We start from the raw sequence: 15,079 nt of genomic DNA, 5'->3' as shown, positions 1-15,079 counted from the left end.
CCTGACCCCCCCAAGCAAAAGACTTGAGAGTGCAGTGCCAAAGAAGCATGCTGAACAAAGCGGTCTAAGCAAAATGCCATCTCCCAAGTTTCTTCTGCTGGAAGTCAGCCGCTGCTTCCTTGCCCCTTTTTCCCCCCGCTGCCCCCGCCACACCCCACCGGCTCTTCCTTCCGCCCCCGGATTACCAGCCGGCAACCCGGGCGGCATCCTCCCTTGGGCGGGCGCTTCAGCACCACAGCTTGCGGACAGCTCCCGCTCTCATCTGGGTCGGGAAGCATTGCCTTGGCTCTGGCTCTGTGAAGGAGGCGAAACGGGTGGGAGGGAGAGGAGAGGAGGAGACCCCTCCCACGCGCCCGCACCCTCCCTCCAGGCAGCCCCAAGCCTCCCCTCCAGCACCCACGGTGCTGAGCTGTTAGAGCAGAGAGGCAGCGAGTTCTTTATGGTCCTTGCCTATTTAGCATCCCAAAGAAGAGGGATGGGAGGTGGCTGCTGGCTATTGTCAGATTAACAGCTGTTGCTGCTGACAACTCTCTTCGGGAGACATATATGGAATGGGACACTGATGACTAAGCATCGTCATCGTTTTCTTTTTAAGGGAGGGGGGTTCCCAATCAAACGTGGTGCCTCCTACCCCATCGCTTTCCCTTTGGCGCTCATCTCTCCCCCTTGATTCACAACGACCCACCCCCGCCTTTGATGGAATTGCATTGGCCACAAACTAAGGGAACCTAGAGGAGGGGGCGGGAGGGCTTCCCCCTTCTCCAGGACAGATCCGCGTCTTCTTCTCCCACCCAGGAGAGAGAGAGAGAGAGAAATTGCGTGGACATAGCAAGCCAGCTCATCTTCTTGTGCAGAGCGGAACTTTCTTTTTAGCCATTGGATGTGAACGACAATTCGAAAATGCCTGTCAGGAGGGGGCACGTTGCCCCCCAGAACACCTACTTGGATACAATCATCAGGAAATTTGAAGGACAAAGTGAGTAGCGCGTCTCTGTTTCCATTTCCTTCTCTGTGTTTGCTTTGCTTGAAGGTCAGAACTAGCAAGTGCGAGGAAGCTCCATCTTTTGACTGCCGATATTGATGTGGAATGTGGGGCAGGCAGTAACAAGGAGGGGGGCTTGATGCCTGGGTATATTTCAGAGCATTCCTCATTCTAGTTTGGGTATTGCTGCTTAAAACTTCCAGGATATTAAGGTAGCCTACTTCCCTGGGCATTGCCCAACTCGCACCTGTGTTGTGACAGATTGTTGCAAAGGGACTTCTCGGGTTTTTTTATTGTAAACCTGGAATCAATCCCACTGGTTTTAAAAGCACAGACTTTGGGTAATGTATCCAATTAAACAAAAATAACAAAAATGTCTGTTTCCTTAAGAATCTATCTCTGGGCAATGAGGCTTCCCTTCTGGCCTTTTGGGTGGTGGTGGAATGTTATTCAATAAATTTACTGGATCTTAGTTTTTGTGGGGGGCTGGGGGGTGGGAAAGGTTGGCCATGTTATCAGTATTTTCAGTATTTTCCTTTGATAATATTGCTGCTTGCTAGAAATAATCCCATAAATCAGAACTTTCCATTAAAACAACGGCACCGCTAAAGTTTTGCAGCTTGGCACTACAGCAGAAAGCCCTGCCCCTTAGCCCAAACATCAGAACTGTCTAATTTCACTGAACACCACCACCATAAAGCCACTTGCCACTTGCGTGCATGCCTGCTTATGCCACATTTTTTGCACATTTTTGCACATACACAACTCCAAACTTTTTTTTTTACTTTTTTCCCCCTTCCTTTTTTTTTGGTGTTGTGAACAATATCTGAATTTCCTGTATTCTGGCTAGATAGGTGCGGCAGAAGGCTACCTATAAGTTGCCAGATCTGCAGTGCATGGGCGTACAGACTAAGCCTTGGGTTTTCCTACATACGTTAGTGGACTGTAGGATGTGGCAGCATGCTTCTGTGGAGACTGGAAATCTGTGTCTTCTATGTTAATTTCATTTGCTGTATTGGGCCTACCACATAAAACCCAAATCTCCTAAAGAGCCTATGCTGATGTCACAATGTGGTCCAAGAGCTCAAATCCCAGCATGGTTGCCAAAAGTCTCAGGTTCCCATATCAAAAAAATCAGATTTGTAATAACCTAATTCACAGGGATATTGTGAGGCCAATAAAGATGCAAGCTACCAATACTGTATAAATGTTAAATGTATTCCTATTATTTTTCTGAACCACAGGGGTGTCTGCTGGCATCAGAATAAAGCCTAGCATCCAGCTAAGTCCAGTAGACCTATTGAAATTAGTGTACTTAAGTGAGTCACATCCATTAATTTCAATGGGCTTGCTCTGAGCAGGACTAACATTGGATACAGCCCAAAATATTTCTACACATCCTCAAGTGAAAAAAATAGTGAAGTTGCCAGCTAGCGAAAGGGAGCTCTCTCTTTTTTTAACCTGAACACAGTTAAACATGTGGAACACATGGCTACTGGAAGCCATGAAATGCCAGGGGGAAAGGAAAGGAAAAAGAATTAGATCAGCAACGGAAGCTGAATTTGTTGTTGGCTGCTTTTATGATACCCAGAAGTGTAATTTTCAGGCACTTGTTGCCAATAACTAAGGGTAGATATCATCCTTTCCAACTTGTGACTTATAGGCTGCTTCCACACCAGACATATAAAGCACATTTAAAGTGTATTGCTCCACACCCCAAGCCCTAAAGAGAAAAGATTCCCAGGAGCTGTTGTTTACTCCTCACAGAGTTAGTTCCCATGATTCTTTGGGAGGGCTTATATGTGGTTTAAATGTCATGTGTGTGCACACCTGTGCTCTGTGTGTGTGTGTCAGACACATTTCAAGTCAATGGGAGTTTTCATTCGTCCACTGAGGTGAATCACAGCCTTGCTCTACATTCATTTTTATATAAGTTTTTAAGTTGATCAATACACATCAGTTTCCCTTAGGTGCTTTGCCTAGATAAATCCTGATGGCTTAAGAAAAAGTAGCTGCCCCTGTAAACATGTGAGAGAATGTGAATGTTCTCTTTATGTATTGCTTATAACTCTGAGCCACTGAAGAAGACGCTTTGGGTTGAAGTGACTGGAAGTTGTTGAATAATATTATTATGAAGAGCTTACTGACTTGTTTGTGTGTCAAACATTGGCGCATGCGAAGCTGTACCCATCTGCTCTTGATATTGAGTTTAGAGCCATTAAATAAACTGTAAACAAAGAAAATATATCTCATTTTGGAAGTTTATACACCTTTATTTGTTTTATTGGAGCTAGTCATTATGAGTGGGCTTTTATTTTATGTGCTGGTCACATTTATGACCATTAGAGGTGGAACAAGATGTTTTTGTTGCAGGGTATGTAATGCCAAGGTAGTGTAGATGGAATAACTTTCTGGATAAGACAAAGGTCAGGCAGGCTCTGAAATCTAATTCAGAAAAAAAGACCTCATGATTTATTTTGGTCTTTTGATATTGCCCTGTAGCTCAGAAATCCATCTAGGCTGCCCCCTGAGAATCATCTGTTCCATGTTTCTCTTGAGGGCTCCGAACAAATGATAGGCTTACCTTAAAGAATCTCCAGTCAAGCCATTTGCCATGAAGCAGAATCTCATAATATCCATGGAACCAAAATATATTGCTTAGTCTCTCATTAGTACCCCAGCAACCGCCACTCATATCTTCAGGGCTTTACAACCTGGTGTCTTTGAGTGAAGCTGTCTTGGAGATCTTTTAAGGCAGAACAAAGTAGTTCCCTGGATGTGGAGGATGGGCTTCAAAAAGGAAAAGGCACCAATCCTGCAAAGTCTGTTTTGGCTTCTCTAGTCTTCCATTCATGACTCAATGGCCACATTCACAAGGGCTACATACCAGCAGTTGATATGTCTACAAGAGTGTAGATGCTACATCAGGGTCAGAGTAAGGTGTGCCTTTCAGAGGTTGTTGTACTAAAGTTCCCACCACAGAGAAGAGAGTGCTTCTATTCAGCCTTAAGATCACTGTTGTTCCATTTAATATTTAATTTGTACAAGCAACCCCCAATGTGCACACAACAGAGCCTACCCTGCCCCATTAAGCCCTGTTACGCCCCCTTTCCCTGCCACTTCCAGGTTTGTGGCTAATGCACGCACGCATGGTTGCAAATGCTTTGAATGCGTGCAAAATGGCCGTTGCCTGTACACTGTCTTTCCACGTTACCATACTGAAGCCACCTTTCTGGATCCCACTATGTTGGATAATTTCTAGCAAGTCTACAGCATTCGCTTTCTGAAGAGGATACCAGAACATGTGATGGCAGCTCAGTTTCAGTTTCTTGGACCGAACGGATTCTCTAGGCTCATTCCAGTCTAGGCCTGGCTTTAGACCCAAGACCACTTTAGCCATCCTGTTGGATGATCTTCTTCTTCTTTGGCGATCACTCGTAGCCGAGTAAGATTGTCTTCCATGAACACGGTTTAAAAAGTGAGTCCGTAAGTGACTGTGAAGGCCAATTCTGGATCCACATGTCCTTCCACAGTGGGGACATAGGTTTCCAGGTGAGAGTTGAGGGTTTGCCAAGTGTGCCTTCCTCTTAGCACGTTTCTCCCTTTCATCCTGAGTTCAAGCATCTTCAAAACCCCTGACACCTTTGGCAAAGGCTGTTCTCCAATTGGAGCACTCGCAGGCCAGTGTTTCCCAGTTGTCAGTGTTTATACTACATTTTTAAAAGATTTGCCTTGAGAGAGTCTTTAAACCTCTTTTGTTGACCACCAGCACCATGCTTTCCAGTTTTAAGTTTGGAATAGAGTACTATACTAGTGTTGGTTCTGCTACACCTCTCTGCAGCACCCAGTACCATTAGCCATGATATCTTTCTGCATGACCTGGACAGGATGGGAGGCAATGTTTTATGTTTCTCTTAGTCTTTCCTGAATGGGAATTTCCATTAGTGAGTGTTGTGGGACTCCTGTTCATTTATTTGCATTTGACCTATGATGACCTGGGAATTCCATCCTCCCTTCTATTTAACTTGTGCATGGAACTGCTGAGAGAGGTTTCCAGGGATTTAGCATGTGTTGTTATCAATATGCAGGTGACACACAGCTCTACCTCTCATTCCCATTGGATTCCAAGGACACTGCTGATGTTTTGAATCAGTGCCTGGAAGTAGTAATGGAATAGACGAGAGCCAAGAAATTGAAGCTTGCTCCAGACACCACAGAGTTGCTCCTGGACGGGAAAGGGGCCAATTCAAAGGACAGGTGTCGCAGTCTGCTTTGTGTAGAGCAGCACCTCCGGGGGGGGGGGATCATATTTGTAATCTAGGAAGAGCACTCCTGGGCCTGGGTTTGCTCCTGAATATTCAGCTGGTAGCTGTGGCGAGGGATGCTTGTGCCCAGCTAGGTACACTGTTGTTGTTTAGTCGTGTCCGACTCTTTGTGACCCCGTGGACCAGAGCACGCCAGGCACTCCTGTCTTCCACTGCCTCCTGCAGTTTGGTCAAACTCATGCTGGTAGCTTCGAGAACACTGTCCAACCATCTCGTCCTCTGTCGTCCCCTTCTCCTTGCACCCTCCATCTTTCCCAACATCAGGGTCTTTTCCAGGGAGTCTTCTCTTCTCAGGAGGTGGCCAAAGTATTGGAGCCTCAGCTTCAGGATCTGTCCTTCCAGTGAGCACTCAGGGCTGATTTCCTTAAGAATGGAGAGGTTTGATCTTCTTGCAGTCCATGGGACTCTCATGAGTCTCCTCCAGCACCAGAATTCACTAACTACATAAATTCCTGATGTCTGACCTGACCATCCAGATCAGCTTCCTGCAATATAATGCTTTGAAAAGCCTCTGGAAATCTCAGTTGGCGCAGTGAGGGTCTTGATGAATTCTTGCCTGCCAGATCATATTGCACCCATTGGGACTGGTTGCACATTTGTGGCTGTGCCAGTATTATGAAACCCCTGGCCATTTGGCCCCACTTTTTACCTTACTTTCTCCGATCTACCCCAAAAAAAGTCTAGCATGCACTTGACCTGCCAGGTTGATACGTGGTTTTTAATGGCTGTTTTTACCGGTAATGCCTGTCTCTCTCTGTTTCCGTTCCTAATTGTGCTGTTAACTTTTGTTTCATTTTATTGTTATAAATGTTTTGTGAGGTGCTGTGAATACGAAGGAAGGACATGATATAATGCGCCGCGCCCCAATAAATAAAGAAGCATTTAGGAGCATGCATTGCAGACGCTTTGCATTGCCTGTGGTTTCCAGTCCAGGACTTTTAATTCAATTTCTCTGTAAACAGAATTGTGCTGCCAACCTCAAAATCAACATCCCTTTCCCCCCCACCCATCCACCCCTAGACACACACACACACACACACACACACAGCTGCCCACTCTCTTACCCACTCTGCTTTAAGCTCTAATTCGCTGAAATATTGGTAGGCACCCTAATCCGCTCCTGGTGCCTTTGCCAAGATACGTGGAGCAGAGCCCAGCTGGCTTCTTAGCAGCAATGCATTTGGATGGGCAGAGGGATAACATTCTGCAATTGCCCTTTGAGAAAGGGGACTGGCTGCAAAATGAGTGTGCTCAAGCAAGCACAGCTGTGGCCAAAGGGAAGAGGGGCAGGAATACCCTCCTCTCAGCCTCTGGCCAGGTTGAAGTTCTGGATGCCGTGCTAAGCAAACGTGGCCATAACATTTTTCTGTGCTCTGCTTCAGCACAGAGCTTTTCACCTGGACTCTCTCTAAGGTCCAATTTATCTGTAAAAGTTGCTTATTGAACCAACTGCATGTGGAAACAGGTTTCCGCAGGTTGTACAAGCAGTGTAAAAACCTTCTCTGGCACGGGGGACAGAACCAATCCAGCAATGTGCAAGTTGCACACATAAAGGAATCCTCATCCTTTATTTCATTTTTCATTTAATTTGACATGCTCATACCTTGCCTTTTCCACAAAGTTCAAGGTGGCTTACCTAAGAGCACATCATAGCATCAAATTCAACCATCAGTTACTGAGGTAAACATCACTAAGGGCTAGTCCACACTTCTCCCATGTCTAGAAAGCATGGGTCCAAGCAGTTTTCACTTTGTCTCATGCATTATAGGCATGAGTCCAAGTGGCTTTGCCTTTGCCCTAACGCCTTCCCCTGGAAAACCTGCTCTTTGTCACTAAATCAGAACAAACAGCAATCTGCAGATACCCTGAGTGCCATTTGTTCTGATTCATTGCTAAATATTGGATTTCCACAGGGGGAAGTGGTGGGGCAAAAAGGTGTAGATAAGCCCTAAAACAGCAAGGAACAACTATATCTAAAACAGTAAAGCTTGGAGGCCACTAATGAAAAGACTCTGCGCCTAGTAGTTGACCACCATGAAGCAAAATCTGGAGAACATCCTCCTCAGCGTGAGGGGGAAGAAAGTATGGGAAAAGGCAGCGTTTAAGGTCCTGTAGATCACCATCTTATGCTCTGGGTGCTGTTCTCCATACCCTAGAGGACACGGTAACCGAAGGGGGATATAGAGAAATTATATTATGTTGCAATACTATGTCCTTATATATAATCTTGTAAACAGATGTATAAACATATATTCACTGAGTAATGATTCCCTCCAGTAAGTGATAATCTCCAAAACAGTGGAGGGGGACATTTGGTCCTCCAGATTTTGCTGGATTCCATCATCACTGATGTCACAAAGCAAGCCGGTTAGTAAATAACACAGTTCCAAGCTGGAGCTAACTCTTCATTAGCAAAACACGATCTGGACTAGGTTTCACCTGCCCTGTAGGTCTTGCTCCAAGAAATCAATTGCCGAGACCAAACGTCCCAGCCTTCCCATAGCCGACTATGTATTCTCCTGTTCAGGGTTTCTTGCAAGCAATCAGAGACTACGCCTACGTGAAGCCTGCCACTGCTCCACCTGTTTCAGCTCTCTTCTGGTTCTGGGAGAGCAGGGGATCTTGTTGGAGCAGGAGGGGGAGACACCCATGACTTTTCACCAGCCTGACTCATCTCTGCCTCTTGTCCTCTCTCTGCCTGCTCACCTGCTTCAACTTCTGCCTCTGATTCTTGACTTCTCTCTGCCCCAGACTCTCCCAGCTCACTAAGCCCTGTTACCTCTTCAGCCTCTGACACCTCCTCTTCTCAGTCTGCTCCCTCTTCTTCCACTGACCACTCATCCTTGTCCTACCACAAATCCCCAGGCTCTGAGCCTTCTTCCCTTGGGGGTTCCCCAGTTGGTTCCTCCCATCACTCCTCTGTCCATCCAGCCCATGACAGCTGACCATTGTCCATGCTGGAGAGCTACAGCTCCCCACCCTCTCCTCTAAATGCTGAAACACTAAGCATACATAGATAAAGGTAAAGGGACCCCTGACCATTAGGTCCAGTCGTGACCAACTCTAGGGTTGCAGCGCTCATCTCGCTTTATTGGCCGAGGGAGGCGGCGTACAGCTTCCGGGTCATGTGGCCAGCATGACTAAGCCGCTTCTGGTGAACCAGAGCAGCACACGGAAATGCCGTTTACCTTCCCGCTGGAGCGGTACCTATTTATCTACTTGCACTTTGACGTGCTTTCGAACTGCTAGGTTGGCAGGAGCTGGGACCGAGCAATGGGAGCTCACCCCGTCGCAGGGATTCAAACCACCGACCTAGGCAAGTCCTAGGCTGACAGCCATTAAATCCTATTGAACTCTGAAGACTTGCTTCTCTGAGTCAACCTTGTTGGGGGGTTGGGACTGGGTTATGGCCACCAAAATCGTGCTAATAATAAGTGTATGCCCAGTCTAAGTTTGAAATGCTATTGGTGGGAAGCCATGAGTTCACCTCAAGCCACCATCTGTCTTGCATGCATGAGCTTAGAAAGGTCTTTGGCAATGGCTCTGGAGTCACAGGCATCAGCTGGTAGGTTTTTGTGCTCAGTCTGGGATCTGGGAACATCTGCTCTGAATTTGAGTTCACAATCACCAGGGCTCGCTCCCAGAAACTCTCTGCAGTGCCAGCACTCAACTCTTGAATGTGTGAAGTGTTCAGAAAGAGGAGAGTACCTCTCAGCAGTGGCAAGACTGCCTTTCCTGCAAGACCCAGTAGTCAGGGTCAGCCTTCAACACATCTGGGTGGAAAGGCTTTGAGGGTGTGACCTCCAAAAGCATGAACACAGCACCCCTTAAATGCTGGTAGTTTTACATGACTCTCTGGGTTGCAAGCCAGAAATGCTTACTTACTTTTGAGTTAAGGTGACCATTTAATGCAAAAGGGAAATACAGGGTCAAAACCCAACATAGGAGAAGACACATGTCTGCATATGAAAATTTAGAAATACGTGTTATAACAGCTTTCCCCAGTGGTGAAACCTTCTAAAAAAAATTGGGACTACAACTCCCATCATCCCTAACTAATGACCATACTGGCTGGGGCTGATAGGGATTGCAGGCTCGAAACCTCTGGAGGGGCACCAGGTTGTGGAAGGCTGCAACAAGTCTCATTGGACAGCTCAGACGGCAGAGTATGAGACTCTTAAGTTCAAGGTTGTGGGTTCAAGCCCCACGTTGGGCAAAAGATTCCTGCATCGCAGGGGGTTGGACTAGATGACCCTTGTGGTCCCTTCCAACTCTACATTTCTTGGTTCTTTATCTTTTAAAACAGACTTGGGCTAGGCGGAACAGCCCCTTCAAACAAAGGCATGTCCTTTGTAAAGTAGGGCATGCAGCCACTCCATCCTGAGTTGTCCCATTAGCAGCCTCTGTATCGGAGTTTTGAGAAAGACAAATAACTCGGCTCCTAATGCTACGCAGAAGCAGAGTGCATAGAAGCTGGAAAGAATTGCACTGCAGATGGATAAATTCAGTACGTGTAATCAGAAATTAATTAAGGATTGTGCTAAGAGCCATCCTCCAAATGGCCTCTCGGTGCTGAATAATTTTCTACGGCTCCAGCCAAAGCAGATGCTAACATATAAGAGGCACTCAGGCTTGGAGAGGGAAGATGGCTGTTGTTAATGGTAAGCCATTAGCTTCCTATTTGTTACATTTATGGTGTCACACCCTTCCTCCAAGGAGCTCTGGGCATCGTTCATGGTTCTTCCCCCCTTCTGATTTTAAGCTTACAACAACCCTGTGATGTGGGTTAAGGCTGAGAGCTAGTGTAACTGGCCCAATACACTTCATGGTCCAATACACTGCACCCAGTACATCTCCTGGTCCAATACGCTGTTGAACTACACCATGCTGCTGGGCACACAACATTCATTTTGATTTTATGGCTGACAAAATCAGTGGGGAGGGGGGGGAAATTGCTTTGGTCCAGATGAGTATCCCAGGCTGAGAATTAAAGTCATACCCCACCCCCCACCCCCGGTGCCTGTACAGAGTTTCCCCACATCCTTCCCCCCCATCTTGATTTTATGTTCATTTATTATTGCAGCCGTATCCCACCTTTACTCCAAAGAGTCCTAGGTGGTACATTTAGACATTTCCATTACACTTTTATTACATCAGAAATCATGTTCAAAAACATCCAGCTTCTTTTAAGTAGAGAATAGGCCTTTGAATACCTATGGTGTTGGCCTGGTATAGGTGATTTGTTGCCATAGCAGCTAATGGTCAGAAATGTTGTTTGGAAGCAGTGCTGCCAGGATAACATACACAACATTGTTATGTAGTGTAATGATTTGAAAATCCCTCTTGCATGGAGTCAAAAACCACTCATTAATTTGCTGCAAAACTGGTGGAACCTATGAAATAGACCATAAAGAAGAAATGGACCATAAAGAAATGGACCATAAACAAGGCTGATTGCCGAAGAATTGATGCTTTTGAATTATGGTGCTGGAGGAGACTCTTGAGAGTCCCATGGACTGCAAGAAGATCAAACCTATCCATTTTAAAGAAAATCAGCCCTGAGTGCTCACTGGAAGGACAGATCTTGAAGCTGAGGCTCCAATACTTTGGCCACCTCATGAGAAGAGAAGACTCCCTGGAAAAGACCCTGATGTTGGGAAAGATGGAGGGCACAAAGAGAAGGGGACGACAGAGGACGAGATGGTTGGATAGTGTTCTCGAAGCTACCAGCATGAGTTTGACCAAACTGCGGGAGGCAGTGGAAGACAGGAGTGCCTGGCGTGCTCTGGTCCATGGGGTCACGAAGAGTCGGACACCACTAAACGACAAAACAACAACAACAACAACATGAAATAGAAGGGGGGGATCATTCTGCTGTAGACTTCAGAATGCCAGGATACCCACATTTGTGCATAAATGAGTCTCTTTAGCATCCCTTTCCATAGGTCTCTTCTTAGGTTAGGTAAGACTTTAGCTATCTGTTTGCTGCTTCAGCAGAGTCCTCCCATTGTACAAAGTACCCTTTCACCACCATTTCCATCACTCAAGTTCTCAGTTGTGTGCTATAGTTTTATAACCTGGGGGAAAGTGAAATGATGTGGTCACATGCTGTCTGGCGTCTTAATATTGTTATACATGGGGAGGGGAAGAATTTTGATTAATTGGGATATGGATGAAACTACAAGCGGCAGAACTGTGCCAGACAAGGAATCCCTGTGCCAGACTGTTGTAATGTTAAGAAATATAGTCTATTCACCTGTTTACACTTCCAGTCTGCTTGGAGGGAGTCCAGATCTTACAGCATGGTCTTATCAAGAGGGGCTTGTACCCCACAGCAGCGTAGCCAGCCTTCAGCCAGCCTGCCCAAGATGGATGCCAGTCTTTCTTCTTCCTTCTTCTTCCCAGAACATTCTGCTTTGAAACTCTCTTTTCCCATCGCCTCACACCCAGCTACCCTAGCAACCTTTCAAACCCCATCCTCGGTTCACACCTCAGGGCAAGTGGGTTGGGGGCGGGGAGAGAACAGTTATTTTGAATTGTCAGTGGATCTTGATGTATTGTTTCTTAATGGCCCTAGACTGGCCAGGTCCTTTTGCATAGGCTAGCTTTTCCCAGTAGTGATGTATGGAAGTGAGAGCTGGACCATAAAAAAAGGCTGATCGCCGAAAAATTGATGCTTTTGAATTACGGTGCTGGAGGAGACTCTTTTTTTATAATTTTTTAAATTAAATTTTTCCATAATATCTCCAATCATACAATTTTCCACATCACATATTTTGGCTTATTGAACCTCCCCCAACTCCTCGGACAATCATCCGTAGTTAAATTTCTATCCACATTCCTTAATTATAGTATCGCCTTTTAGTAAAATTTTTCTGTCCTCGTTTACATTCTTGCAATATTCCTTATTTTTTTCACAAAGCTTCTTTAAAACACACTAGTGTTGTATGTTCCTCACATACAGTTTTCAAATATTCTCTGAATTTTCCCCAGTCCTCTAGGAACTTATAGTCTCTTTGAAGTCTAATTTTTCCAGTTAATTTGTCCAGTTCTGCATAGTCTGTTAGTTTTATTCTCCATTCTTCCAAAGTCGGTAGTTCTTCTTGTTTCCATTTTTGGGCCATCAATATTCTCGCTGCTGTTATTGTGTACTGAAAGAGTTTACAGTCCCTCTTATTTATTTCATTTTTAGTTACTCTCAGTAGGAAGGTTTCTGGTTTCTTTACAAAGCTATATTTCAGCATTTTCTTTAACTCATTGTATATCATTTCCCAGAACCCCTTCACTTTCTTACACTCCCACCAGATATGAATAAATGTACCCTCTTTCTCTTTACATTTCCAACATTTGTTACAAGTTTTGTACATTTTTGCCAATTTAACTGGTGTCATATACCATCTGTATACCATTTTCATAACATTTTCTTTTAACGTGGTACATGCTGTAAACTTCAGATTTTCATTCCATATTTTTTGCTAATCTTCCATATCTATACTGTACCCTCTGTACTCTTGAGAGTCCCATGGACTGCAAGAAGATCAAACCTCTCCATTCTGAAGGAAATCAGCCCTGAGTGCTCACTGGAAGGCAGATCCTGAAGCTGAGGCTCCAATACTTTGGCCAACTCATGAGAAGAGAAGACTCCCTGGAAAAGACCCTGATGTTGGGAGAAGGGGACAACAGAGGACGAGATGGTTGGACAGTGTTCTCGAAGCTACCAGCATGAGTTTGACCAACTGCAGGAGGCAGTGGAACTGCAGGAGGCAGTGGAAGACAGGAGTGCCTGGCGTGCTCTTGTCCATGGGGTCACGAAGAGTTGGAAAGCTCAGGAATTCCTCTTCAGCTTGTATTTCCCCCATCACACCCCCAAATCCTACTATTTATTCATTTACAGGGGAAAGGGGAGCTCCCCCCTCCATCTATAACAATATGCTTTGTATGCATAAGTACTTTTGCCTGTTTGTCCCGAATCTACTGCCATCCTGCTCCCTTGAGGTTCATGGAGAGAGCTCAAGTTATAGGACTATCGGAGAAGGAGGGAAAGTTCTTACTTTCCACTCCCCTCACACAATACAGTGGTACCTCGGGTTAAGAACTTAATTCGTTCTGGGGGTCCATTCTTAACCTGAAACTGTTCTTAACCTGAAGCACCACTTTAGCTAATGGGGCCTCCTGCTGCCACACGATTTCCGTTCTCATCCTGAAGCAAAGTTCTTAACCCGAGGTACTATTTCTGGGTTAGCAGAGTCTGTAACCTGAAGTTTCTGTAACCTGAAGTGTCTGTAACCCGAGGTACCACTGTACAGAAATTTATAAGTCAGAGTTTTGTAACCTTTTTGAGTCCACGGCTCCGTTGACCAACAACATTCTTTCTGTGGCACCCCTGTGAGGCTCAGGAGTCCAGTTATGTCACCCCTTGCCTGCAGAGCTGGCAGCCTCTCGCCCTTTTTTGAACACCCTTCCTTGTGGAGTGTTCCCTCAGCCTCCTCTCCTCTCCCCTCTCCTTGGGAGTCCTCCTGGCAGCCTCTGCTGCAACAAACAACTGTGCAAGTCTTTGGGAGGCAGAGACGCTAGAGGCTATCAGGGGAGGGAGCAAAGGCAAGAGGGACAGAGGCCAGTATTACCCACAGCACCCCAACCATCATTCAAGGCACCCCAGGGTGCCATGGCACACGGGTTGAGAACCACTGGCATAAGGTTCTACATGTCCCCACCCCCTCTACCCACACAATAGTTATCTAATTTTTATTTTTTATTTTTTAAAAACCCAAATGATTACACCTTCCTTCACAGGGAAGATCCTCCAGCTGCACCACTTGGATGGTCTAGTTGCTCTTATCTGTGTCTTTCCCAACTTTCTCATGATTGAGACAAGGAGAGCAAAACTGAACATAATCTGCGTCGATATTCTCCATCTTGGTGGTTGGGCGAATGGTACCATCCACAATATTGGTGTTATGTCCTGAGTTGAATAGGATCCAAAATGCAGCAGTCTGATTGGTCCTAGAACAATAGGATCCAAAATGCAGCAGTCTGATTGGTCCTAGAACAATGCAGCAGTATGATTGGTCTGCAGGAGCCACCCAATCCAGCTCCAGATGGAAGTGAATCCACAACCTGATTGGCCCACAGGAGAATTCTGGAATTAGCCAATCACGTGCAGCCCATTGTGTAAATAATGTATATAAAGCAGATACTTTGGGGAAACTTTCATTCCTCCTCACCACTATGAGCTGAATAAAGAGCATGAAATCCACTCTCGACTCTGAGTATATTTCAATTGGCTTCCTTGCTGGTCTTGGCAGATGATTTATGAATAGCATTGATTGAAATGGCACTAGTTTCAGTACAGATCCCTGGGGACCCCGCTGCTTATTTGCCTCCGTTGCATTCTTACATTTATCCTATTTCCTGTTCTTTAACCTGTTCCTGATCCATAAGTGGACCTGTCTTCTTATTCCATGGCTGTTACTCAGGAGGACTTTGCCAAACGATTTTTGGAAGTTCGGGTTTACTGTTGTTTAATGTATCACCCTTACCCACACAATTATTGACATTCTCAAGGAACGGCACAAGATTGGTGAAGCTTCCCTCTGGTGAACTCATTGATTCCTCCTTTGGCAAAGCTGTTCTTCTAAAATGCTAAATATTTTCCACCTCTTTACCCCCAAACAGACATTGAGCTAGCTGACTGCCTTTTTTAAAAAAGACTGGCGTTGTGTTGGCTTTCTTCCAACGCTCTAGAAAGGAAGGACAGTCTTCGTGACATGCT

At 45.6% G+C, this 15,079-nt stretch overlaps 1 protein-coding gene across 2 annotated transcripts in view; it reads left to right on the top strand.

The window, feature by feature from the left end:
- Positions 1-365: 365 nt before the first annotated feature.
- Positions 366-15,079, top strand: part of KCNH6 (potassium voltage-gated channel subfamily H member 6) — a 125,145-nt gene continuing 110,431 nt past the window's right edge. Inside the window, exon 1 of one of the 2 annotated variants that reach the window (XM_081883816.1) lies at positions 366-976. In XM_081883816.1, the coding sequence (XP_081739942.1) occupies positions 901-976 (76 nt within the window). In that variant the 5' untranslated portion in view covers positions 366-900. The remainder of the gene's footprint in view (positions 977-15,079) is intronic. The other variant, XM_081883817.1, reaches the window with a different exon arrangement.

This window comes from Podarcis melisellensis, assembly GCF_964234715.1.
Source record: "Podarcis melisellensis genome assembly, chromosome: 13".
In the NCBI taxonomy this organism is placed as follows: domain Eukaryota; kingdom Metazoa; phylum Chordata; class Lepidosauria; order Squamata; family Lacertidae; genus Podarcis; species Podarcis melisellensis.
The sequence above is the reverse complement of the archived record's forward strand: the minus strand, read 5'-3'. Positions and strand labels throughout refer to the sequence as shown.